The sequence below is a fragment of the Leptopilina boulardi genome, unplaced genomic scaffold (assembly GCF_019393585.1).
Source record: "Leptopilina boulardi isolate dan_hultmark-lab unplaced genomic scaffold, ZJU_Lbou_2.1 LbouV2_325, whole genome shotgun sequence".
NCBI classification, from domain to species: Eukaryota; Metazoa; Arthropoda; class Insecta; order Hymenoptera; family Figitidae; genus Leptopilina; species Leptopilina boulardi.
The window spans coordinates 4,871,988-4,895,862 of record NW_026137891.1 but is presented as its reverse complement, the minus strand read 5'-3'; the positions used below and the strand labels follow the sequence as shown (position 1 = coordinate 4,895,862).

General features: G+C 24.1%; 3 protein-coding genes across 4 annotated transcripts; 2 read left to right on the top strand and 1 right to left on the bottom strand.

Moving 5' to 3' along the window:
• The first annotated feature begins 249 nt into the window (after nucleotides 1-249).
• Nucleotides 250-6,005, top strand: LOC127284684 (lisH domain-containing protein ARMC9-like). 2 transcript variants are annotated; one of them, XM_051310269.1, is made up of 19 exons: nucleotides 250-438; nucleotides 560-635; nucleotides 697-870; nucleotides 962-1,070; nucleotides 1,153-1,208; nucleotides 1,334-1,558; nucleotides 1,631-1,965; nucleotides 2,037-2,415; nucleotides 2,483-2,653; nucleotides 2,737-3,288; nucleotides 3,367-3,494; nucleotides 3,553-3,631; nucleotides 3,718-3,902; nucleotides 4,073-4,178; nucleotides 4,276-4,616; nucleotides 4,715-4,782; nucleotides 5,293-5,323; nucleotides 5,556-5,706; nucleotides 5,870-6,005. In XM_051310269.1, the coding sequence occupies exons 1-18, from the start codon at nucleotides 395-397 to the stop codon at nucleotides 5,674-5,676; spliced, it is 3,180 nt and encodes a 1,059-aa protein (XP_051166226.1). In that variant the 5' UTR covers nucleotides 250-394; the 3' UTR covers nucleotides 5,677-5,706; nucleotides 5,870-6,005. The 2 variants fall into 2 exon arrangements, with proteins under 2 accessions (XP_051166226.1, XP_051166227.1); XM_051310270.1 differs by lacking the exons at nucleotides 4,073-4,178; nucleotides 4,276-4,616.
• Nucleotides 5,735-9,386, bottom strand: LOC127284685 (secreted protein C-like). The gene is made up of 5 exons (XM_051310271.1): nucleotides 9,242-9,386; nucleotides 8,780-8,834; nucleotides 7,219-7,475; nucleotides 6,394-7,111; nucleotides 5,735-6,272 (listed from the first exon to the last, which is right to left on the bottom strand). The coding sequence occupies exons 1-5, from the start codon at nucleotides 9,248-9,250 to the stop codon at nucleotides 5,881-5,883; spliced, it is 1,431 nt and encodes a 476-aa protein (XP_051166228.1). The 5' UTR covers nucleotides 9,251-9,386; the 3' UTR covers nucleotides 5,735-5,880.
• Nucleotides 9,387-12,535: 3,149 nt separating this feature from the next.
• On the top strand, nucleotides 12,536-22,405 carry LOC127284683 (spondin-1). Its single transcript, XM_051310268.1, has 12 exons — nucleotides 12,536-12,641; nucleotides 17,539-17,747; nucleotides 18,235-18,419; nucleotides 18,617-18,808; nucleotides 18,947-19,233; nucleotides 19,543-19,946; nucleotides 20,274-20,445; nucleotides 20,683-20,926; nucleotides 21,111-21,297; nucleotides 21,398-21,561; nucleotides 21,723-21,896; nucleotides 21,989-22,405. Exons 2-12 carry the CDS (start codon nucleotides 17,567-17,569, stop codon nucleotides 22,070-22,072), a joined length of 2,274 nt encoding a protein of 757 aa, XP_051166225.1. The 5' UTR covers nucleotides 12,536-12,641; nucleotides 17,539-17,566; the 3' UTR covers nucleotides 22,073-22,405.
• The last annotated feature ends 1,470 nt before the right edge of the window (nucleotides 22,406-23,875 follow it).

Sequence of the window (23,875 nt, the reverse complement as noted above, 5' to 3'; positions counted from 1 at the left end):
TTCACATGAGTAACGACAGATGGCACTAAATATAAGGCGCTATTTTTTAAAATTGTGAATTTAAAAATCTTATTTCTCTTAACTTATTTATTTAACTTTATAATAAAACTTAATAGTTAAGAAAATATAATTCTCCGTTTTATAAATTGTATTTTAATTTGTTTTATTTGTTACCATAAAGAAAGGATTTTTTTTTCTCAAAATGTCGTCTGCTAGAAAGGACAGTGTAAACAAATGTCTGCTAGGAATGACAGTTGCTGTCAAAACTTGAAGATTTTGATATCAAACCATGATTATAAATATTATTTTATGGATTCAATTCGAAATATATTTTAAAATTCTCATCTATAATACATAAAAATCGCCAAATTTTTATTTATTAATATAAAATATAATGTTGGAAATAGAATCTTTGAATTGTAAAGACACTGTACAGGGGTAAGTATAACCTCTTGAATGTATAATTAATTAATAGAAAAAAAACATGAATTATAAATAATCAATAATAGAATGAATTTAAATCCACAATATATATAATTCATGAATTTTTATTTTTTAGATCAAAAACTTCTTTCTTGACAACGCTTTTAAAAACAGAAAATTTGGACAATAATCTCATTAAGATAATTTATGAGGTGAGTAATTAATTTAGATATATTAAATCTTATTTCAATTCTAATTGTCTGTTAAATTTAGTTTATATTAAATCACGGGTTTGAGAGCACTGCAAAATCTTTAATTAATGAAGCTAAAAGTTTGGGATTTAAATTTCTTGACGATTGTTTTATTAAAAATGAAATAATTTCGGAGGAAATATGCGTCAATATTTTAGAACAATTTAATGGAGGAAATTGGAAAAAGTTTTTTAAGGTATATTCTATTTTATATTAAATTTTGAATAGAATTTTTTTTTTTATAAAAATTTCTTTTACAAAAAATAACAGAATGTCTAATTTTTCAGTTATGGGATGATTTTGTTCCTGAAAATATAAAATCGACTATGGAATATAAAATACTAACGTTGAAATTAAGAGTTCACTTTGCTTTTTTGCCGGTTCGCTCAAAAATATGTAAGTTAGTTTTTATTTTCAATTTAATAAATTTTAAAAACTAGTTAATTGTTCTTATGAACATTTTTTATTTTATTTTCAGCATCTAAAAAATCCGATGATTTAAATAATTCTGAAGACAGTTTCGACAGCGATCCCGTAAGTTTCTAATTAGAAATAAATAATTTAAAGTATTTATTTAAAAATTGAAAAACAATTAGAATTATTTTTAAAAATTATTATAAAAAATAAAATTTTTCGTAAGAAAGTAATTTCATTTTTAGGATGTTGAAACTGCTCACGACTCACAGAGAGAAGCTAGTATGAATCAATTAAAGAAATATTTGTTAACAATTGATGCGGTGGATTATAATTCTTGTATTGAACTTTTTGGTTTACCGTATTTGGAAGATCCAATGACTGATCCAACAGTTTCTGATATTTTTACACAAAATTGGGTCGATGAACTTACTATTAATCTTAAAATATTTCTCGTTAAACACGGAGAGGTAAAAGTACAATTTTTGTAATTATTTTCAATTATTTTTATTACTGATAATAATTTTATTATTATATTTTAGATAGTCCAACCAGATGAAAATTATAAATCATCGCCGAAAAATTCCACGACATCGACAATAATTACTACAGAATCGATGAATAAAGAACAATTGGAATTATATGAAAAGAATTTACAAATTCTCAATTCTTTCGATTTAGATTCTGTTGATGAAAGAAATAAAAATATAGAAGAAAAAATGGAAAATGATATTTTGCGATTTAGTCGAACATCGACAGAAGATTTGGGAAACAATAAAAAAAGAATTATTGTCAATGATCAAAATATACCGTTTTTCATTGAAGAACTCGATTTGAATAGAGAATTTTTCTATTCACAGAAAATGGAAGTAAAAATGTTAGTATATTAAAAAAGTTGCTTTTCCAATTTTTTGAATTTAATTAATAAAGATTATAAATATTTTTCAGTCAGTCTACACAAACAAGAATTCAAGGAATTAAAAGTCCGTCGACTTTATTAGCGATAGACGAATTATCTTATCCGATAAAGGTATTGGATCCTGAAAATTTGTTAAAAAGTCCAAAATCATCGATGAAAAAATATGAGGAACAATTAATTTACACGATGACACGTTACCAAAATGTTCACGGCAATTATCAAAAGTTAAAAATACGTTTTCATAAATTACACTCGGATCATCAAAAATTATTGCATGTCACTGATCAATTAACACAAGCTCTTGAAAATTCATTGAGTGGAAATCCAGTAGATATGTTACAAGTCCTTGAAACTTGTTTTACAATTTTTCCTGATGTATTTCAAAAAAATCTTAAAGCCGACTCGAATGTAAGTGTTTATACAATTGTAAATTTTTTTTTTCAAAATAAAGAGAAATTTATTTTACGATTCGCAGGATGAGGTATTTAAATCAGAAGACGAACTTCAAACGAATCAAATAAAGATAAATCATTGTTTCGATGTGACAGTACTTTCTCCTAAATCGATCGATTTCAGGAAAATTAAATTTCACCTCTCTTGTGGAAATTTAAAGACTAAACTTTTACTTCTTCAGGCATTGAGATGGGTAAATATTCTTCTTATTAAAATATAAAATTTCTATATTTTTGAACAATAGTTTTTAAAATGAATTTATCGAATTTATTTTAGAAAATTACTTTTAGTCAACAAGGCGAAAGGGATGAGGTACTTCATGAATATATAAATAACGATTTATTGGCAATTCGTGGAAATATTGCTGGCAATAGTGTAAAAGCAATTTTGCCAAATATTTTATATTCTGTCGAGGGTTCAATTAATATTTTACAACAATCAGCAGCGAGATTATTGAATACTATCGCTTCACTGAGATGTGGTCGAGATTATTTGTCAATTGGAACTATAACATTAAATGCAGTAATTGAATGTCTAAATGGTAGAAACGATTCATTTCCTGATGCATTCACTTATGATATGTTACTGGCAATGTTGCAAAAATTATCTTTGAGAAAATCGCAAAGAATTAATATGATTGAGACTGGTTTAGTTGAATGGTTGATACATCATTTGAAAATTGAAGTTTGTAAAATGAGTCCCTATAGATTTAAATATGTCACAGCTCTATTGATGAATTTATCTTTGCAAATTAAAGCACGTGCTCAAGTTTCAGCTTCTTTGGTACTTCCTACATTAATGGATTTACTTCTCACTGAGAATCAAACTGTAATGTTTAATTTAATTTTTTTACCTTACAATTTTCTTTTTTTTCTTTCTAAATTAATGTTAATCATCTTTTTTCAGGCGTTACCCTATATTAGTAAAGCTCTAAGTAATTTTTTATTAAATCAACAAATTAATGAAGAAGGCAAGAGAATGGGACTTGAATCATATTTAAAATATTATCGAAAACGTGTTTCGGACGAAACAAGGTAATTTTTTGAAAATAATAAATGTAATGTAATTTTTAATAAAAAAAAACCTTTCTAGGCATTATTTGGATTATCTTATCAGAGTTCATAATCGAGAAGAGAAAATTGAAGAAATTGATGTTGGTGATAATGATGATGTAAATTGTTTATTAATAATTATTTTTTAAAAGAAATATTTTTGCTGATAAAAGAAAAATAAATATTTTGTACTTTTACATAAAAGGACGATTGTGATTTCATCGAAGATGAATTGGATGAAGATGATCCAATTCAAAATGAAATTGGAGATCTTGCTGGTGAAATGCTTTTGGCTTCTTATTATATTTCTGCAAAATCCAGTGAATTAGATAAACCGAATTCTGATTTTAAATTACATAAAATTCATCAACATCGAGAGATAATTCCCAGGTAATGATAAATTTTATCGTATTAAAAATTGACAATATTCTTTTAAATATTTAAAGTTGATTTTTAGTTAATTTTTAGTTTATTAATTTATTTAATTACTTTTATATTTATTTTTTTACTTTATTATTTTTAATTTCTTTTATTTATTTTCAAAAACAATTTCTTTAAAGATTTTCGAACGAGATAAATCAGATTCAACTGAAACCCGTTAATACAATCCCATTATTAGATGACACAAATTTTGCCGATTTACTTCGAAGTGAATCCCAAATTGAGGTATTTTTGACTAATTTTCAATTCAAAAATTTGTAGTTTATGATTTAAAATTTTGAAAAAGTAAATTATGATTTTTATTTTTGAAAATTATTTCAAGGGAGAAGAATTTCCTCAAGAATTTTTATCAAATCAAAGAAATGTGAATTTAATCACCTCATCGGAAAACCTTAAATTGAAAAATTCGAGTATTACATCTTATATTTCACCAGTGAAGACACTGTATAAACCACAAAATCTTTCAATTAATTCTGAATTATCACAATTAAATCCAAATTTTCAAAGAAATTTTAAAAATAATTCCGAAAGAAGTTCGACATCAAAAGAAAATTCAACTTCTGTTACATCAAATAGTTCCAAGAATACTAATCAATCAAGCATTAAAACAAATTCTGATTATGAGATTAATATGACTAATGAAACATATTCCGAAATTTCCAAGTGTGTTTTATTAAAATTTTAAAAGAACTTATCATTCTTTTAAATTATTTCAACTACTAAATATAAATCAATTTAATATGAAAATAATTTTATTTCAGAGAAAGCAGTAAGATGAATATAACTTCATCATCGAGTTTTCCATCTGCTTCTGAAAGTTTACAAGAAGGTAATAAAATATATTGATTTGAAAAAAATTTAGAAATAGAAATCAAACAAGTAATAAATGGGAACAAAAATAAGTAAATTTATAGACAAAACAAATTGAAACCATTAAAATGTTGTTAATTAAAAATTAAATGAAAATAGATCATTAAAAAGCGAAGTGTGAAATTTAATATTATTAAATTTCCTTTTTACTTTCTCAAAATAAAATAACTGAATGTCTTCTTTGAGTAATTGTTAATATTTTCTTATATACATTATTATCAGTTTTCATGACTTTTTGTTTTCATAATAAAAATATTATAAAGAAAAACTTTCAAGTTGATACGTGATGCGGTTCTGGGGAGAAAGTTTTTCGCTTTCCCCAGGATTCATGACTTCCAATAATCTGGAGAATAAAATATGTATAAAGAAAATAATACAATTTTATAATAATATTAAAAATTTACCTAAACAATTAATTCAATTCTTATTAATATTCTATTTTTATAAATAAATAAATAAATGTTTACAGGTCGAAATGATCAAAGCAGCATTGCATCAGTGTGAGTGAAATTCAAGAAATTTTTTCCGAAGAATTAGAAAAAAAAAGAAAGAAAGAAAATCGAGGGAAAAAATCGTTAATATTGTTTCTCGATAATTTTTTTGAAAAAATAATAAATCTTTTTAATTATTTTATTTTCGTAATTTATTATTTTTTCTAATACGGTTTCTTGTTTTTATAAAAATCAATTTTTTCAGCAGTAATCTTTAATAATTTTTGTTTTCCACTTGCAGAGAAGTGTCTGCAATAAAAAAAGAAGAGGAAGAAGAAGCTTTTCACGCAAAACCGAAAATACAAAGAACACCACCTCAGTCGGCAAAATTGAAAAGTTTACGTGAATTAAATCAATCGTAATTGTAGGATAATATACCGTTTTTTTTTTTGGTAAGTAAAAATAAAATCATCAACGAAATTTTTGGATTTTATCGCTTTTTTTAATTATAAAAACAACAAGCTAGAAATAACTTAAATAAAATTTAATAAATAAACACTTATTTAATTAAATAAATAATAATTGTGATTATTAATTTATTTAATTAAATTAAAGCTCAGAATTATTTACGATACACCCAAGAAAGCTGAAAAAGGATTGCTGCTGCCTCCTCCTCCTCCTCCTCTGGTTATAAAACGACTGTTAGAATAAGGACTTGATCCACCGGCAAAACTTGGAGAATAGGAAAAACTAGGACTTCCAAAATCGGCATTTCTTGTTGTTTTATAACTACCACCAATAAGAGGAGACATTTGCCCACCAGGAGGATATGAACTGCCACTGAGATGAGAACTACCTGATAAATTATCCTTCATTATGATATATTTTCCTGAACCATTGCCCAATAAATATGAGCCATGTCCTTTTGTCATAAAACTTGGATTTGAGGAATACGAAGAGAAATTTGGATTTCCTGCCTGGCTCACAATTATTCTTCCTTCATTTCCACTAAATAGTCCTGAAAATTATACACAAAAAATTTTGTAAGCTATTTTTCAAATTTTTAATTCATTTTTTCCTTAATTGAAATTAACTAATTTTTTTTTTTAGGTATACATAGAAAAAAATTCTCTTTCTACCTGATGATTTTTGTGGTCCAGAATAAAGCAACGATTGTGGTTTCGATCCAGCGAAAGGATACGAACTCTTCACACCATTTGATGACAGATAATTTAATCCAGAGGCAGAAAATCCTGAATGAAGTGGTGATGCAACGGAATTAAAACTTTCCCGTTTATAATTACCAGTGGAATAAATATGCGGCGAACTTGACGCATAATCAATTTCATTTCCCTGGAATCCGTCTGAGGGATTATTAACATTCTCATAGATTGGATATTTGCCACTAATTACATGTCCTCGATGTTTGTTATTCGTTAAAAATTCCCTCGTTCCTAAGGAATTTGTTGGATAATAACTGCGAAATCCCGTGTTATCGAGTGCCTTAAATCCACTTCCGGTGTAAAGGGGTCGATTATTATTATTATTATTGGAAATTGTTTCGGGATAACTGGGACTTGCTACAAAACCAGAGGTAGCAGTAGGCGATGATGATTGACTTATATATCCACGGATGCTGGATGATGTATCCTGATTTGTTGGATAATTATCGATACTTGAACCACCACGATAACTAGTACCGACGGTAAATTGTTGAGTCGCTGATCCCGTATAATCGCTAACCGGTGAGGAACTTTCATAATCGGTTCTTCCAGAGAATCCTGACTGAGAATTACTGCTTCCGGCGTAATCTGACTGACTTGTACTATAATCTGAATTCGATAAAGCGTACGGTCTCTCTCTAAAGAAAAAAATGAAAATGAAAATCTTTCCTTTTTTAAATTTACATTTTATTTTGATTCGATATTTGTTCATTAATCAAAAAAAAAGGAAATTTTTTCAACTTGCCTTGAATAACTGCTAATTGTTGTGGGAGCGTCTGATAAAAAAGAATTGTCTACATTTTGATAATTTCTAACCGTTTGACTGGCAAGACTTTCCCCTTGGCTAGCGTCGGAATAAATTGTCGAAGGGTAGCTATTTGAAAGACTATTAATATGACCTGGACTAGATGAACTGGCGAGAAAATATTTCGTTGATCCTCTCGCATTTCTATTTCCATAATCGTATGATTTAAATCCATCATCGGAAGGTGAAAAACCTAAAGAGTACAAAAAAAAAAATCGCATAAAAATTTATTCATTAAAAATTTTGCAATGTGTGACGTGAAAATAGGAAAAATAATAAAAATACAAATATAGAAAGTAAAGAAAGATTTTAAAAACTACTTTTCTTTTTTTTTTGCCATTCTAAGCTGTAATAACACTTTTATATCGTTTCATAGGCTTGAAACTTTCCATATTTTTTAAAAAACTAAAAAAGAATTTTCACATAATTGTTAGTTATTATTATTTATAATTCATAATATAATAATTATGAAAAAAATTTTTAGAAAATATTTTTGAAAAATTATTTACAAAATCAAGAAAAATTTGAAAATATAACAAAAGGAGAAAAATAAATTTTTTTTGCATTATTTGGACAAGTAATTTTAAAATAATATGAGAATTATAATTAATTAATTAATTAATTATTAATAATTGATTAATTAATAATTATTATTAATTAATAACAATTTAAGAATTCTTTACTCCGTTGATTTTTTCTCAATTTCCCCGACAAGAGACAAGTTAAATTAAGAGAAAGTAATCCAAAATCTAGCACTAAATTAAAAAAAAAAAAAAAATTGCTAGTTTGTAATAGTAAATGTGTTTAATAATTCGCACAAGTAAGCATGTGTGTCACATCTAATTATATGCGTTTGCAAAGAAAGTGGAACACTTTGTCTATCTCACTCTCACTCGTGTATCTAATTGAACTTGAAATTCAAATCCTTCATTATTCTCTGTATATAAGGAAATTAATTATAGATATATGATTCAACAAATATATTCTGTATAAATTGATAAGCGTTTAGTTTATTTTCTTTTCATTTTAAGAATCTCACTTTCAATTTATAAATTTAATGATTCTATTTAGAATAATTAATTAATTGAAAAAAATCAATTCCCAAAATTTTTTTATTAATATTAATTTTTATTAATTAATTAATATTAAATGTCCTTAATTCGGTAGATAATTAATCAAATTAATTATGTGCATGATTAATCAGATTAATTAGGTAGATAATTAATTAGCCACCTTATTGGGTAAAATAATGAATACTATAATTAAGTAGATAATTAATTATTCACTTGATTAGGCAAATAATGAATTAAATAATTAAGTAGATAGTTAAATTAATTGGGATCATGTAATTAATAAAATTAACTAATATTATTAATTAGATAATAATTTTATTAATTATTTTTATGCATCTAATAAAGTTCATAAACTAATTAATTAAAATTTCAAAATTTAATTTATATTATTAGTCGTATTTGATTTTAAAAAAAAGTAACATACCACTTAGGGTTGAATCAGCATTCACGACAATGAAAGTTGTGATTAGGACGATAATCTGAAAATAGCAATTTATATTGCTGAGATGATTCGTGACTAATTATAACAAATTAATTAATTAGTGCAAACGTTTTTATATTTACAATGAAAAAATTGCAAATATGAGCCAGTTTTTCAAAAAAAAAATTGAAAACTTTATTATCAAATTATTTTTCCCCTAAAATTAGTTTCTTTAAATTTAAATCAAATTAAAAAAATTTAAATTTAAATTTAATAAAAAATTTAAATATTAATTTCATTAATCCCGAAGATCGAAAAACTGGAAAAATGAAATAGAAAATTTTTCGATGCAAATTTTTTCCAATTGTAATTTTTAATTATTATTTAAATTGTAAATGAATTAATTTAATTAATTGGCATAATAAAAGGAGTAATTACATTTTTTTTCCCAAATGATTTACTTACTCGTAACATAATTCCGAAAAAAAATTGTTATTTTGAATCTAATGAAGAAAACACTTTATATTATATAAAAAAGTCTTTCGAAAATAACACTTTAACAACAACTGACACTAAAATAAGTTGTCTACTAGTTTTATACTACAGTAACCCCTTCTCACATGAAATAAGGTAAAAGCAATTCTAACTTGTATGTATGTATTTATATATATATATACTCGGGAAGGATATTGGCTAAAACTTGACCATTCTAAGGAGAAAGAAACAAGCAACCTAATTCAGTTCATCACTTATGGGGAAAGCTGTGGGTCATCCGAGAGTGTTTGCTGTCTACTAAAAATCAAAAATATTATAGTATTTTACCCTTTTCTTTTTTTCTTTTTTAAAAATTTAATTTCCTATGAAATTCATTGTAAAAAAAAATATGAATTTCACTTTCATTGTTTTAGAGAAGACAAGTTCAATACTTTCCATATCGCAAGGTCAATATCAATTTCATTTTCAATGTCACTGCGGCACTTTCTTCATTTTGCGCTTTATGAAGATAATTTTTCATGACTTCCATTAAATTAATTTAATTTTAATAATTTTCTTTTCTTAATTTTAATTTTTAATTTTCAATTCTCTTAGAGTGACAATAGAATATTCTTAATTTTTGAGAGTAAATTTAATTTAAAAAATAAATTAAAGATTCTTTTGTAACTTTCATTTCTGGATTAAAATATGCGATCGAAATGTTTTTAGTGCGTAACGCAAAGTATCATTATTATTATCATTATATATTATAAATATAATTAATAGTACATAGGAATAAAAGATTACTGTAATGAATTTTACTTCATGTAACAATTTTTCATAATCATTTATATTTGAAATTTATAATTTTACATTTAAAAAAAAATAACAGTTTTTGAAAATGATTTTAAAATCAGATAATTTAAAATAAAAATTGAAATTAATTAATTAATATGAGAAAAGAAAAATTTCAAAAAGAAGTAAAAAAATTGAAAATAGTTAAAAAAACAAAAAATTAATAATTACAAGTTCAATGTCAATTAATTGTTCATTATATAGTTAAATTATATATTCAAATAAAAACATTAGAGATTGTTTCACGTTCTGCCTTTCAAATTTTAATCTAATCGGAGCGATCGCAGCTTCTACACTTTCGGAATAACAAAGTATTTGATATTTATTCTGAAAAGAGTGAAATGTATAAATTGCAAACGTTTAGTAATCCAAACGGAAGGATGTATACGAATTTTGAATACCGATTAAATTGAAATCAATTTTTTTTCATACTTTGAGAAAAAAAATGTATGTCAAAATTCTCAATTTTAAAAAAAAATTCCAAATGTTCTGAGTAAAAAGAAATTGTTTCCAAAATTTTTTCTGAAATTGTGTCTGATAATCGATTTAATTAAAAAATAGTAATAAGAACAAAAAAAAAAATATATATATATAAGAATACCTACTAACAATTTTCTTTTTTTATGTCGCATTTTTCACTTTCAATTCAAGGGGAAAGTTAAAATATTTTTAATTTTTCTATACATGAAAATTAATGATATACAGAATTAGAAGATAATATGTTTTCATTGCAAACAATTATATTCACAAATGGAGTGTGAATTAAGAAATTAAAAATTATCATAATTTTTTAATATTATATTAAAATTATCTAAGGGGAATCTGTATCTTTAAATTGTTTAATGTCGCGAAAAACAATGTTATGGTTTTATGATTTTTTTTCACGGTTCGCAATTCGCGATTTTTCAAAAACTTTTTATCAATGTTATTTTTTAAATTTAAATTTATAAATTAAAATTAAATTTAAATTAAAATAATTTAATTTAAATTAAAAAAATTAAATTAAAATAATTAATTTAAAGAAATGTTCAAAAATTGAAATAAAAACAATTTTGAAATTTAAAACCGCGAAACCACGAGCTATTTAATTTAAACCGTAAAACCGCGACATTGTTTAAACGGTTTCGCGATTTTTCGCGGCTTTTTAAGTATAAAATTTTTTTTTACAATAAACCACAATTATTAATAAAGTTGTTTTTTTTAAATATAAAAGTTCAGAAAAATATTTGTTTTTCTTTCAAAGATAAAATATTTTCTATAATATTCCAATACAGGTAAAGAAGCTATCGTTTCATTTTGTGAGTCCGTAACTTTTGTCGATAAGGCAATTATTTATTTTATCATTTTCAGGTAAGTGTAAAAATTCAAATGATTCCTCTTCATTTTATTTGAAAATAATTTTCTAATTTTATTTTTTATAGCATTTTAATTTTGTATCATATCTATTTTAATTTTCATTTATGAATTAATTAATTTTTTATTTAGGTATCGATTTATCTCTTTAGTTGTTTTTTTAAATTATTTATTGACTAGAATTATTTCTTCAATTAAATTAATTTCAGGTACTAAAATATAAACTTCACTATATTTAATTTTATTTAAATTTTAATTGGAAAAATTTATAAAATTTAATTAATAAAAAAATTTGAATACAAAGAACGAAATTTTTTTTTATATGGAAGTAATTTAAAGAATTCAATAAATTATATGAACTGAAAAAAAATTAATTCTTTTCAAATAATTTTTGGAGGATATTTTGAAAATATAAAAGTTAGTGATAAAATGTTAAATAGAGTGAAAAGTAGATTAATAGATTCTTATGGTAAAAATATATCAGTTTTGTTTTTTTTTCTATAAAACAATATTTTCTTCACGATTATGTCGTTTATCTTGACGAATAAGTTAATGTGTCGGAGATATTTGATGACCCTTTGGTTGACCTCATATTTCTCGATAGTGGCCTCGAATATTTCTGAGAAACTTTACCCACTAACCACGCGCGTATGCAATCTTCATTTATGGCTTTATGCAATTTTCCAATTTCATTTTTAAATTTACACACATGTAATATATACATATGTAATTTTTTTTCTCTCTCTATAGAAATGATCATTTTCCAATTTTTTCACATTCTTTAATTCCCTTTCTTTTTTTGTTATGTAATTCAAAAAATTTTCTCTTCTTCCACTTCAAAAATTACTTTTTTCGATTTTTTCTTCTTCTTTTATTCTAAATTAATATCATTTTTTAAAAATCCTTTTCTTCGTCTTTTTCTATTTTGCTCTACGCTAAAATGACTTTCTTCCTTTCTTCCTTCATCATTGTCTTCTTATAGAAAAGAAATTTTCATAGAATTATTTTTTTCAAAGGCAAAAATGTATTTCCGTGGATGATATAATTTTTGTTTGCTTATAGACTAGTAACTAGACTTTCCCAATCTGTAGCAGTCGGTCTCGAAGTCGTCATCTCGTTTAGTCGTGTCTCGTCAGTCTTATACGAGCTTTGCTCAACTTGGTTTGAGATTTTAACATAACCGGTGAGTCTTTTTAAAGGCATTTGTTTTTCTCGACAAATCTGGAATTAATAAATTTTATATTACTTTTTAATTCCACAAAATAATTGGCAAAAATTTTGCAAAACAAAACTCATAAAAAAAAAAAAAAAAAATTGTAATAAACAATTCATTTTCTCATTGTTGGGAAAAATATTATTTTTTCCCTCGTTTTCATCGATTTAAAAAGTGCAAAAAAAATGTGTGATTTATTAGGTGATATTACAAGGATTAAATTTTGTTTTTATTTCATGAAGAAAATCAGGTTTACGAATATAATAAATAGTTTATAATATTATTGTGTTTTTTTTTAATTTAGTACAAAAAAATATTAATTTTATCAAAAGTTGAAGCCACTATTGTTCTCACGGAAAATTCATTAATGAATTGATAAAAGAAAACAAAACAAAAGAACAATATTTTGTTGTGATTCAATATTTAACATTTCAAAAAAATGCATAAGAATCAAAGAATTTTTATCTTTTGACCTTTAGGCAGTAGTTTGAGATTAAATAAAAATGTGATAACACCCATAAAGGAAAAACTATATATTTGTCACGAAAGCTTAAGAAATTTAACTATTTCGTTAAAATAAAAATCTTATTTGTACAAGTAAAATTTTTATTTGAAATTTTTTTTTAAATAAAAACTTTATTTGTACGAAAAAAAATTTTATTTATACACAAATAAACATTTTATTTGTACAAACAAAATTTTTATTTTAACGAAATTTTTATTAGTACAAAAATAAAAACTTTATTTGTATAAAAATAAATATTTTATTTGTACAGAAATAAATAATATTTATTTGTACAAAAATAAAAATTTTATTTATACAATAAAAAATTTATTTGTACAAAAATAAACATTTTATTTGCACAGAAATAAAATTGTTATTTGAAACAAAATAGTTTTATTTACCTTTTGAGATAAATATTAAATTTTTATTTTTATTCAATTATTTTTGTTTCGAATGAAAAAATTCTCTGGGGGTAAAAAGAGATCGAAATTTGTACATATTTTTTTTTTAAACTATTTTTCTCATATTATATATATTTTGAAAGAAATTTTATCTATATATTTTATTTATCATCCGTAAATTTATTATTTACACATTTGTTTACTTTATATACTGTTAATATAATTGCTTCCGCAATTGATGCATAAATTAAATATAAATTATAAATTTGCAATAAATTCTAATTTAAAATTGTCTTCATCATATTTATGCAAATCAACTCAATAAAATGTTTATGCAACATTATAATACTAAATTCACCATTTTTATTTTCATTCTTTAAAAATTTTTGATATATTATTTTTTAATTACAATTTAAATTATGTATTAATCATTAATAATATAATATTATAAAAATACAATAAATATTTATATAAATTAATATAAATTTATATTAAATATTATGAAAATTTTTATAAATTAATAAAAATTAATTTTGTCAATTAAAAAAGAATCGAAATGTTATTTTAAACAATAAAAGTTTCTTCAAGAAAAAAAATCAAAAAAAAAATTTTTGTTTTTAATAATTTTTTTTTAATTAAGAATTTTTTTTTAGTGTCATTCACCTGAATTTATGAATTCTTCAAGTGATGTATGTATGAATGAGTGCTGTATGTTATCATTATCGAGCTCACGACCGATGTGTCTCGAGCCGCATTATTTCCGGTCTGTAATTTCTATCTCGCATCATTATCAGAATCTCATTTCAACTTTGAAACAATGAGTAAAGCCCAAGTGGATAATTTGCCATTTATATTCTTTTTTTTTCATATATACATTTAAAGGAGAGTGACAAATTTTCATTTATTTTAAAGAACAATGGAACTTATTTGTCCCATTGTTTTTGAAATATAATGAAGATAAATTTTCACTAATCGATAATCATTTCCATATTTATATGAAATTATACATATTTATCACCGAGAGGAATAATTAAATAGTTATAGTATTTTATATTGCCGGGGGGCTATAAATTATTTATCAATATATTTAATAATGTGAATAAAATTTTGTTTCTTCTTTTATTTCTTTGTTTTCTATTTTTTGTTAATTTTTTTTCCTTTTTTCTTTCTTTTTCCTTTCTTCTTTTTTTCAAACTGTATTATTATTCTATTTTTCAATTTCCACAGGGATTTTGAAATATCCAAAGAAAAGGAAGTGGAAAAAAATAGTAAACATATATGTATACTATTGTGACTATACATTTTCAGTGGGAAATTTCATTTGTAATGTGTTTTATTGTTGACATTGAAAAATAATAGCCCGTTTAAAAGGAAATGACAATTAAAACTGTTTGTATAGTAATTAAAATCAGTTTGTAGAACTATGTCATGAAAAAAAAAATGAAATCTAATACACAATAAATAATTTCATATATTATTATAAATTGCAAAACACAAAGAAATACCAATAGCAAATAATATGTGCGGTTTAAAATTTAATTCTATAGCAATAACGAAAGGGAAAGTATAATACAAGTTTTTGATTTTGTAATTTTATGGCTTTTCTGTTTTTAAATAACATTTTTGAAAACAGAAAAAAGAAATAAAGAAGAAAAAAAATTTGTTTTATTCAAATAAATATTGCTTTGATCTAAATAAACGTTTGGTTTTATTCTAATTAATTTTTTTTTTGAACGAACACTCAGATAAAAAATTTGAAACAACCAAATTTTTGTTGAATCAACCAAATAAATGCATTGCTATGCAGTTAACCAAACTTTTGTTTGAATCAACCAAAAGTTTAATTGGCTCAATCAAATTCTTTAAACTGGAAAAAAATATTATTGAATCAAGAAAACCACACTCAGAAAAAAGATATATTTGTCTCAGAGGCAAATAAATTGTTATTTGTTCCAAATAAATTTTTATTTGTTCCAAGTGAATATTTATTTGTTGCAAATATATTTTATTTGATTTGAAAAAAAATTCATTTCTAACAAATATTCGTTTATTCAATACAAAATATATTATATTTGTTTCAAATAAAACATTTCTCTGGATGCAATTTATTTGTCTGTATTTGATTCAATATTTTTTTTGATCTAAAAAAATTTGACTAGTTTGAAGTAAATTTTCTTGAATTAAGAAAATTAGTAAATCAAATAGAAGCATATTTTTTTGATGATACTTTTTTTCAGTGTATTTATTCGAAAAATTGATTAAAATAAACAAAACGTTTATTTAGATCAAATAAATATCTATTTGAATCAAAACGAGAAAAAAAAACAATTTTTTTCCTAAGATTAGTCAGTTTATAGAACACAATTGAAAAAAAATTCATCATTTCTGAATAACTCCCCTCGGGTTCAAGAGCGTAAGTGAATTCTTTCATAGATACAATTTGAGAAATGTACATCTATATATGTGTATATAATATTATGAATGCGATGATCTCGCGATATCGCGAGAGCCGTTAAACATAAGGTTGGCAAAAGTTTTGACCTCGTTCCCAGTGTCATATATATGTAGGCTTTGTGCAAATTATTATCACGTCGAATATTCATATTTCACACAACTATGTGCCTCAAAGAAGACAAGGGCACGTATATATATATATACATATAAACGCAATATGTATACACATGATTGAATCTTTATAAGTGAGAAACCAGAACTCGGTTCTTATGTTCATTCCGCGCAATTGTCACTTAAAGTGAAATCTTATGCACAAACATGATGTGCATAGCTGGCAATATATTGTGCATGAATAATTTCAGTAATAATATATATGACGGTATTGTGAAAAATAATTAAAGGTTTTTTTAAAAATATTTTTTCATTTATCCTTTAGCCTTATTAATTTTTATCTTTTATCCTTAATCTGTATCCTTAATATTTATTGTTTATCCTTCATTATTTCAAAACCTTCTTCTTGTTCTCACTCTGAAAAAAATTTATTTCATTTAAATAAAAGGTTTCTTAACTATTATCAATAAATGAATAGTTATTTGTATTTAATAAAAATTTATTTGCATCAAATAATTTTTTTAATGGTGGGTCAGAATTTCTCAAACGGATCACCTAAAATTCAAAAATTTTTTTTTAATCAAAAATAATTTTTTTTGACTCCTTACATTGTAAAAATAAGTCCCTGAAATTTTTAGATCAAAAAAAAATTTTTTTGTTAAAGTTATAAACAATTGAAATTTTTTGCGTCTTATTTTAAAAAATTTTTTTCTCGAGTTTCTGTTCACCAATTAAAAAAAAGGGTTTTTCTCGTCTTAAAATGTAGTTCCTAAATATAATTTTTATTTTGAAAAAATTTCATATTTAATAGATTTTTATATTATTTATTTATAAAATGTTATTAAAAAATAGTGTTCTTGACGTCCTACAGAAAATTAAATTTTTTTTTTGAATTCCCCACACAATTTTGTGTAAGAAACCGTTGAGAAAAAAAATGAGACTAAAAAAAAAATTCTGAATTTTAGGTGATTCGTTTGTGAAATTCTGACCCTGGTATCAAATCATTTTTATTTGAATCAAATAAACTGTATTCAAACCAATAATTTTTGTACATATTTGAGGCAAATAAAATTTAATTGATTCAAATAAAAATTATTTCGTTCAAGGAAATATTTATTTGATAATAGTCAAGTATAACCGATTATTTGAATCAAATATAATTTTTTGTCAGTTTATTCTACTGGTTTTTTTTATTTATTATTAACTATTTAATTATTTCATTATATTTCATTATTTTTAATATTTTTTACTATTTTATTTTTGTTTAATAAAAAAAAGTAATTTAAAATAACTTATAGATTTTTGAAAGTAATTTGAGAATTTTGGTTAATTTTTTGCAATTAGCTAATGCATATGCAAATTTTATAAATAATTAATTAAAACTTATTATTTTAAGGGGTGAGTGCAATTTTAATTTGAAAATAATGTTACGGCTAATTTTGGTGACGTTCATCGTCGCCGGAGTTCAAGCCAGTTGTCCAATGCGTCCATCCTCGGAAGAAGCTTCCTCTCAACGACTTCCGGGTGACGGTGGTTATCGTATTTTGTTCAGTGGAGATTTTGATAAATACATTCCAAACGCTGTTTACACGATTAGCCTACGAGGTAAATAACAATAATAATAAAAAAAGCATTTTTTAATAATTAATACATTATTAATATTTACCTATTCATTGGTATATATTTAATAATATAATTTATATAATATAATTTGTAATATAATTTGTAATATAATTTGTAATATAATTTATAATATAATTCATAATATAATTCATAATATAATTCATAATATAATTCACAATATAATTTATAATATAATTTATAATATAATTTGAAATATAATTTGTAATATAATTTATAATATAATTTGTAATATAATTCATAATATAATTTATAATATAATTTGCCATATAATTTGCCATATAATTTATAATACAATTTATAATTTAATTTATAATATATAAATATTATATATTTATAATGTATAGAAATGTATATGAGCACTATTTTTATTTATTGTATCTTGATTTAGAAAAAAATATATATTCCATTTTGTATATTCCAATCGAACACGCAAAATTGCACGTTCCAGGGACTCGCAATCATGAGAGACTTCAACAATTTACACGTTTCACGCTATCTATCGATTCACAACACTTGCCTAATAACCCTGCTGCTCGAATTGGATATTTGCAGCTCTTTTCAGATTCGCTTGCTCAATTTAATGAAGATTGTATCAATACAATATCCGAGTCAACTGACTATTCAAAATCAGAGGTGAGTTCAATATTTTCGTTTATTTTTTTTATCGACAGGAAATATATTTTTCTTCAATACATAAAGTACTACTAAAAATTTAATGGAAAAAAAAAAATTAATTTTCCATCAATTTCTTTTTTGTTTGGAAATTTTTTTTAAAAATAATATATTCAACAATTATTATTTTTTAACATTAAAATGAAATTATAATATAGATTCAGGTGATGTGGAGAGCACCAGCATCAGGTTCTGGATGTGTGGTATTTACGGCAATGATATTCGAAGATTCATCACATTGGTATGCCGAAGATGGTGAATTGACAAAAACATTTTGTGAAATGACATCAGATGAAGTTGAAAAATTAGATGACAATAGATGCTGTGCTTGTGATGAAGCAAAATACTCGGTATTATTATAATTTTTTTTTCTATTACATTCACAATTTTTTTTGCGTGAAAAATTTTTAGAAAAGACAATTTAAAAAAAAAAAAAAAAATCGGTTATTAAAATGAAAAATGAATTTTTCTAAAAATTGTAAAAATAGATGATTATGGAGGGAATTTGGTCGAACAATACACATCCCAAGGATTTTCCATTTTCACTATGGTTGACCCATTTCAGTGATGTGGTTGGTGCATCACATGAAACGAATTTTTCCTTTTGGGGTCGTGATCACACAGCATCCGATGGATTTCGTCAACTCGCTGAATGGGGCTCAGCATCGGGATTGGAAGCCGAATTAAAATCTCAAGCTCGCCACCTGAGGACCTACATCAAGGCTGCTGGACTTTGGTATCCCAATGTCAACACTAATACAACCGCGAATTTCAGGTTTTAGTTTTTTTTTACTCTCTCTTTTTTTATCCCACAACTTTATACTGTTTTAATTGAAAAAGTAAAAAAAAATATTCGCATAAATTTTGAGAAAATAAAAAAAGGGAAATTAATGTAATAATTACTATATTAAATCGTATTAAAATATTAATTATTAATTTTCAATTAATATTAATTTTTAATTTATATTAATTAATAATTTTCAATTAATATTAATTATTTTTTTTTGCAATTAATATTATTTTTTTTTTAAATTATTATTAAATTATAAATTAATAATTATTTTTCGATTAATTTTTTTTAAAGAGTTGACAAAAAGCATCCATTACTGTCAGTAGCCTCAATGTTGGGACCATCGCCCGATTGGGTTGTGGGTGTGAGTAAATTGAATCTTTGTCAAAAAGATTGCTCATGGGTGAAGAGTATGATTATTGATCTTTATCCATGGGATGCTGGCACTGACAATGGTATCAGTTATATGTCAACAAATTCAGAAACTAAGCCACGTGAAAAAATGAAGCCAATCACAACATCTTATCCCGAGGATCCTAGATCACCATTTTATGATCCAAGTGGAAAACCAATGCTACCATTGGCAAGACTCTATTTAAATAGAGAAACTATTGTACCAAAAAGTTGTGACGAACAAGATCTTCAACAGCAAATTGCTGAATTTGAAGTCACTGAGAATACAGAAGACACATCAAGACGTATGTGGCATTTTTTTTTTCTAATATGCTAATTTTATTTTTCTCAATTGAATTAAAAAGAAATTTTTAATAAATGAAAAATAATTATTTTCGAAAACAAAAATTATTCATGAGTGAAAAATAATTATTTTCGAAAACAAAAATTATTCATGAGTGAAAAATTTTTGTTTTCGAAAATAAAAAATATTCTTGAATGAAAAATAATTATTTTCGAAAAAAATTATTCATGAATGAAAAATAATTATATTCAAAAATAAGAATTAATTTTCTTTTTTTATTTTTTGTGCACTTTTTTTGGGTAAAAAAAATTTGTTTTCTTTTTTTAAGCTGAGTGTCTTACTACGGAATACTCGCCCTGGTCAACGTGTTCAGTGACTTGCGGTAAAGGATTGAGAATGAGAAAAAGAGATTATAGAATACCGGAAAAAGCTGCAATGATGGGTTGTAATAGACAATTGATTTCAAAGGAAATGTGTCTCGCGACAAGTGGCGAATGTCCGTGAGTAGTAAAAAATAATTTGCCTGACTAAAACCTCCTTTTACTACTGATACACTAGAATACGAAATGTCTGAGTAAAACTGAACTTTACTACTGATATAACAACATTATTACAATATTATTACTTTTTCTACTGATTTCCTAATTTACTCATAACGTCTGACTAAAACTAAAATTTCCATCAATTCGATCATCAATCATCACATTTAAAAATAAAATCGATTCCCTTTTTTTTAGGAACGATGCAGAAAATGAGGACAAAGCTTTCTCTGTTAATGAATCCGATTGTGAAACATCAAAATGGACTGATTGGTCAGAGTGCTCAGCATCTTGTGGTCCTGGCTTAACAATGAGAACAAGAAAGCTCATTTATCGAAATAATCGAAAAAAGTGCAATCACATATCACTTATCGAAAAGTCTAAGTGTATGAAACCAAATTGTGCATCTGGAACTGAAGAGAAACTTGATCCCAAGTGCCCTGTAATTAAATTCTTATTTATCCCCACCTAAAAAAAAGAATATTTAATATTAATAATTATTAATATTTTTATAATAATTATTATTATATTATAATGTAATATAATTATATAATAATTACTAGTAAATTAATTAATTAATTAATAATTATTATAATTAATTATAAAATGATTCAATATAAATTTAGCTTTCAGACTGGTCAACCTGGTCACCTTGCAGTGTCACTTGTGGAAAGGGAGTAAAAATGAGAATGAGATTATTATTGACTGGTGATACTTCATTAAATGCAGAATGTTCTTCAAAAGTTCAACTTGTACAACAAATTTCCTGTACGGATGCAGAAGAATGTACCATTGATATGGCAACTGCCAAAGGTAAAAAAAAATTATTCAAAATTGCTAATATTACCAAAAAAAAATTAATTAACTAGAAAAATAAATTTTTTCACTGCTTTAATTAATTTTTTTTTTCTAGTTATTTGTATGGAAGAATTGGAAATTGGTCCATGCAGAGGACACTTTGAACGTTGGGCTTTTGATACACGTAAGCTCATGTGTGTTCCATTCTTTTACGGAGGTTGTCGAGGAAATAAAAATAATTTCCCAACTGCTGATGAATGCACAAAAACTTGTGAAATTGTTAGTAGCACAATTTTTTTTAAACATTTAATATTTTTTAAACAATATTAAAAAAAATAAATTACCAAGTGATTCACTAATAATAATATATGAATTTGAGTATTAAAAAAAAAATTAAAAATTATAATACCTGTAATTATAATGAAAGTCGAAAATTTTAGGTTCGTTCAGCTCTCACTGGTCAGCAGCCATTGATGAAACAAAATGAACCTTTTTCTCAAAGTCACGATATAAACAATACAAAAATTGATTGTATGGTTTCTCCCTGGTCACCATGGTCAACCTGTAATGTTTCCTGTGGACATGGTTACGTTTACAGTTCGAGATTTATCAAGGCATGACATTTTTTACATTTTAAAAATCATAAAAAAATTTACTAAAATTTTTTTTTTTTCAACTGAATTAAAATTATACCTTTATTTTTTAGCGTCAACCTGAAAATGGAGGTGCTCCTTGTCCCAAAAAATTGCAGCGAAAAGCACGTTGTAGTCTTGCACCTTGTGACGAATAAAAAACTAAAAAACATTTAAAAAAAAGAATAACAATTAAAAAAAGAAAAATATTTTAAAAAAACGTTACAAAAAGAAATTGTAAAAAATCGATCAAAAGTCGAAACCAATAGAGGCTGAGATATTTTTTACTTTTATAAATTTTGTTTTAAAAATGTAGATTAAAAATGATTTTTTTTTTTTTTTTTGCTTTATTTAATAAACGATTTTTGATAAAAAATAATATAAAATGAAATAAATTATTAGTATACATTGACTAAAAAAACAATATTATAAAATATATAAATAAATATCAAATGTATCAATATTTAAATATATTTTTTAAGAGTATTGTATTTTTTTTTTTTTTTTTTGCGAGAATCGTTAAAAGTTTATAACGATTATGGAAAAACGAAAATTGTGTAAATTTCCAGACTTTTTATTAATATTGCATTTTCGATAATATTTTCTCGATTCACTGACTGACGAAATATATATAGAGTTACAATATATATATTTATGTTTATATATATATTTGTATTAAAACGCATCGATGACCCGCACCAATATTACATTATTTCCCATTCAAATATCCGGAGTATGAGAAAAAAAAACAACTTTCATTTCTGCGACAATAAAACAATTATTTAAATTAAATATATTGTCATGTATCAAAATAAACTATACATACTAAAAAAAAAAATAGTGATTTCATTTCGCAGCTTTCATAGAAATATTTTTTTTGCTTTCTTTGGAGAAAATAAATAAATAATGTTTTTAAATTAAAAAAATTTTTGTGAAATATACGACTATACAATTTAAAATATTTTTCACCTATATAAGAAAGGAATTCTTTTTTTTTTTTTTCTGTTCACATTCAGGTGTAAAATAATAATTAATTTATATTTACATTTATAATATCTTAACGCTTACATTTAAATGACTCTGTTGGGACCAAATGATTTCGATTTATATTCGCTGATATCAGTTTTGATTTTTTTTTAAATTTGTGATCCCAAACAGCGTATCATGTTAAACTCTTGTATTTTTTTTAAGAGATGAATATTAATATTTCTTTTTTTTTATCTTAATTTAATCTCATTAGGTGCACACAGTTTTAAACGAAAAAAATACCAAAAGAATTAAAAAATATGGCATTTGTATATATTTCCTACAATATAAACTCTTAATTTTTCTAAATAAATAATTTACGTTTTTGTTGTTGTTTATAAAAAAATAATCTTAACTTTGAAAAAATAATCTATTGACTATTAAATACATATTTTCACGGATAATTCTTTAATATTTTTTTCGAAAGCTGCTTTGATTCTCTTACACCTAATGGATTATTTCTACATTTTGTCTTATAAGACGTTTGGTCAATGAGATTTTATTTATCGAATTTACTTTTTTTTTAAATTCTCTTTTATACGACAAAGAAGCATTTTTTTTCTCTCTAACTTCTTCTATAACGCTATATATATTTATAATATATATCATAAACTCTCGTATTCTCTCGATTTACAAAATTAATTTAAATGTATTTTACAAATTGCTCCAAATCAATTTTTCAAATATACCCTTCTTTTTTTTTATTAGTTACAATCAGTATACATATATAGATTAAGAATTTTTTTTTTCATGTTTCTGCGAAGCAATAAGTATAATTTTCAAAAATTGGTTTTAAGCTAAAAATCCATATTGAAATATTATATGTTAGTGAAGGAGAGAGAGAAAGAGAGAAAGAGGATCTAGAATAGAGAACTTCATAATTATGAGAGTGATTAAATTTCATAAGAGAGTGTTAGAAATAAAATTAGAGGCGA

Bases quoted from the DNA above. Each gene is read 5' to 3' on its own strand.
- LOC127284684 (XM_051310269.1), top strand. From the start codon at position 395: ATGTTGGAAATAGAATCTTTGAATTGTAAAGACACTGTACAGGG. The intron at 1,209-1,333 runs GTAAGTTTCTAA...TTTCATTTTTAG, and splicing joins ACAGTTTCGACAGCGATCCC to GATGTTGAAACTGCTCACGA. The intron at 4,179-4,275 runs GTATTTTTGACT...AATTATTTCAAG, and splicing joins GAAGTGAATCCCAAATTGAG to GGAGAAGAATTTCCTCAAGA.
- LOC127284683 (XM_051310268.1), top strand. From the start codon at position 17,567: ATGTTACGGCTAATTTTGGTGACGTTCATCGTCGCCGGAGTTCAAGCC. The intron at 19,234-19,542 runs GTTTTAGTTTTT...TTTTTTTTAAAG, and splicing joins AATACAACCGCGAATTTCAG to AGTTGACAAAAAGCATCCAT. The intron at 21,298-21,397 runs GTAAAAAAAAAT...TTTTTTTTCTAG, and splicing joins TGATATGGCAACTGCCAAAG to TTATTTGTATGGAAGAATTG.
- LOC127284685 (XM_051310271.1), bottom strand. The intron at 7,476-8,779 runs GTATGTTACTTT...TGTACTCTTTAG, and splicing joins TGCTGATTCAACCCTAAGTG to GTTTTTCACCTTCCGATGAT. The intron at 6,273-6,393 runs GTAGAAAGAGAA...TATAATTTTCAG, and splicing joins TGGACCACAAAAATCATCAG to GACTATTTAGTGGAAATGAA.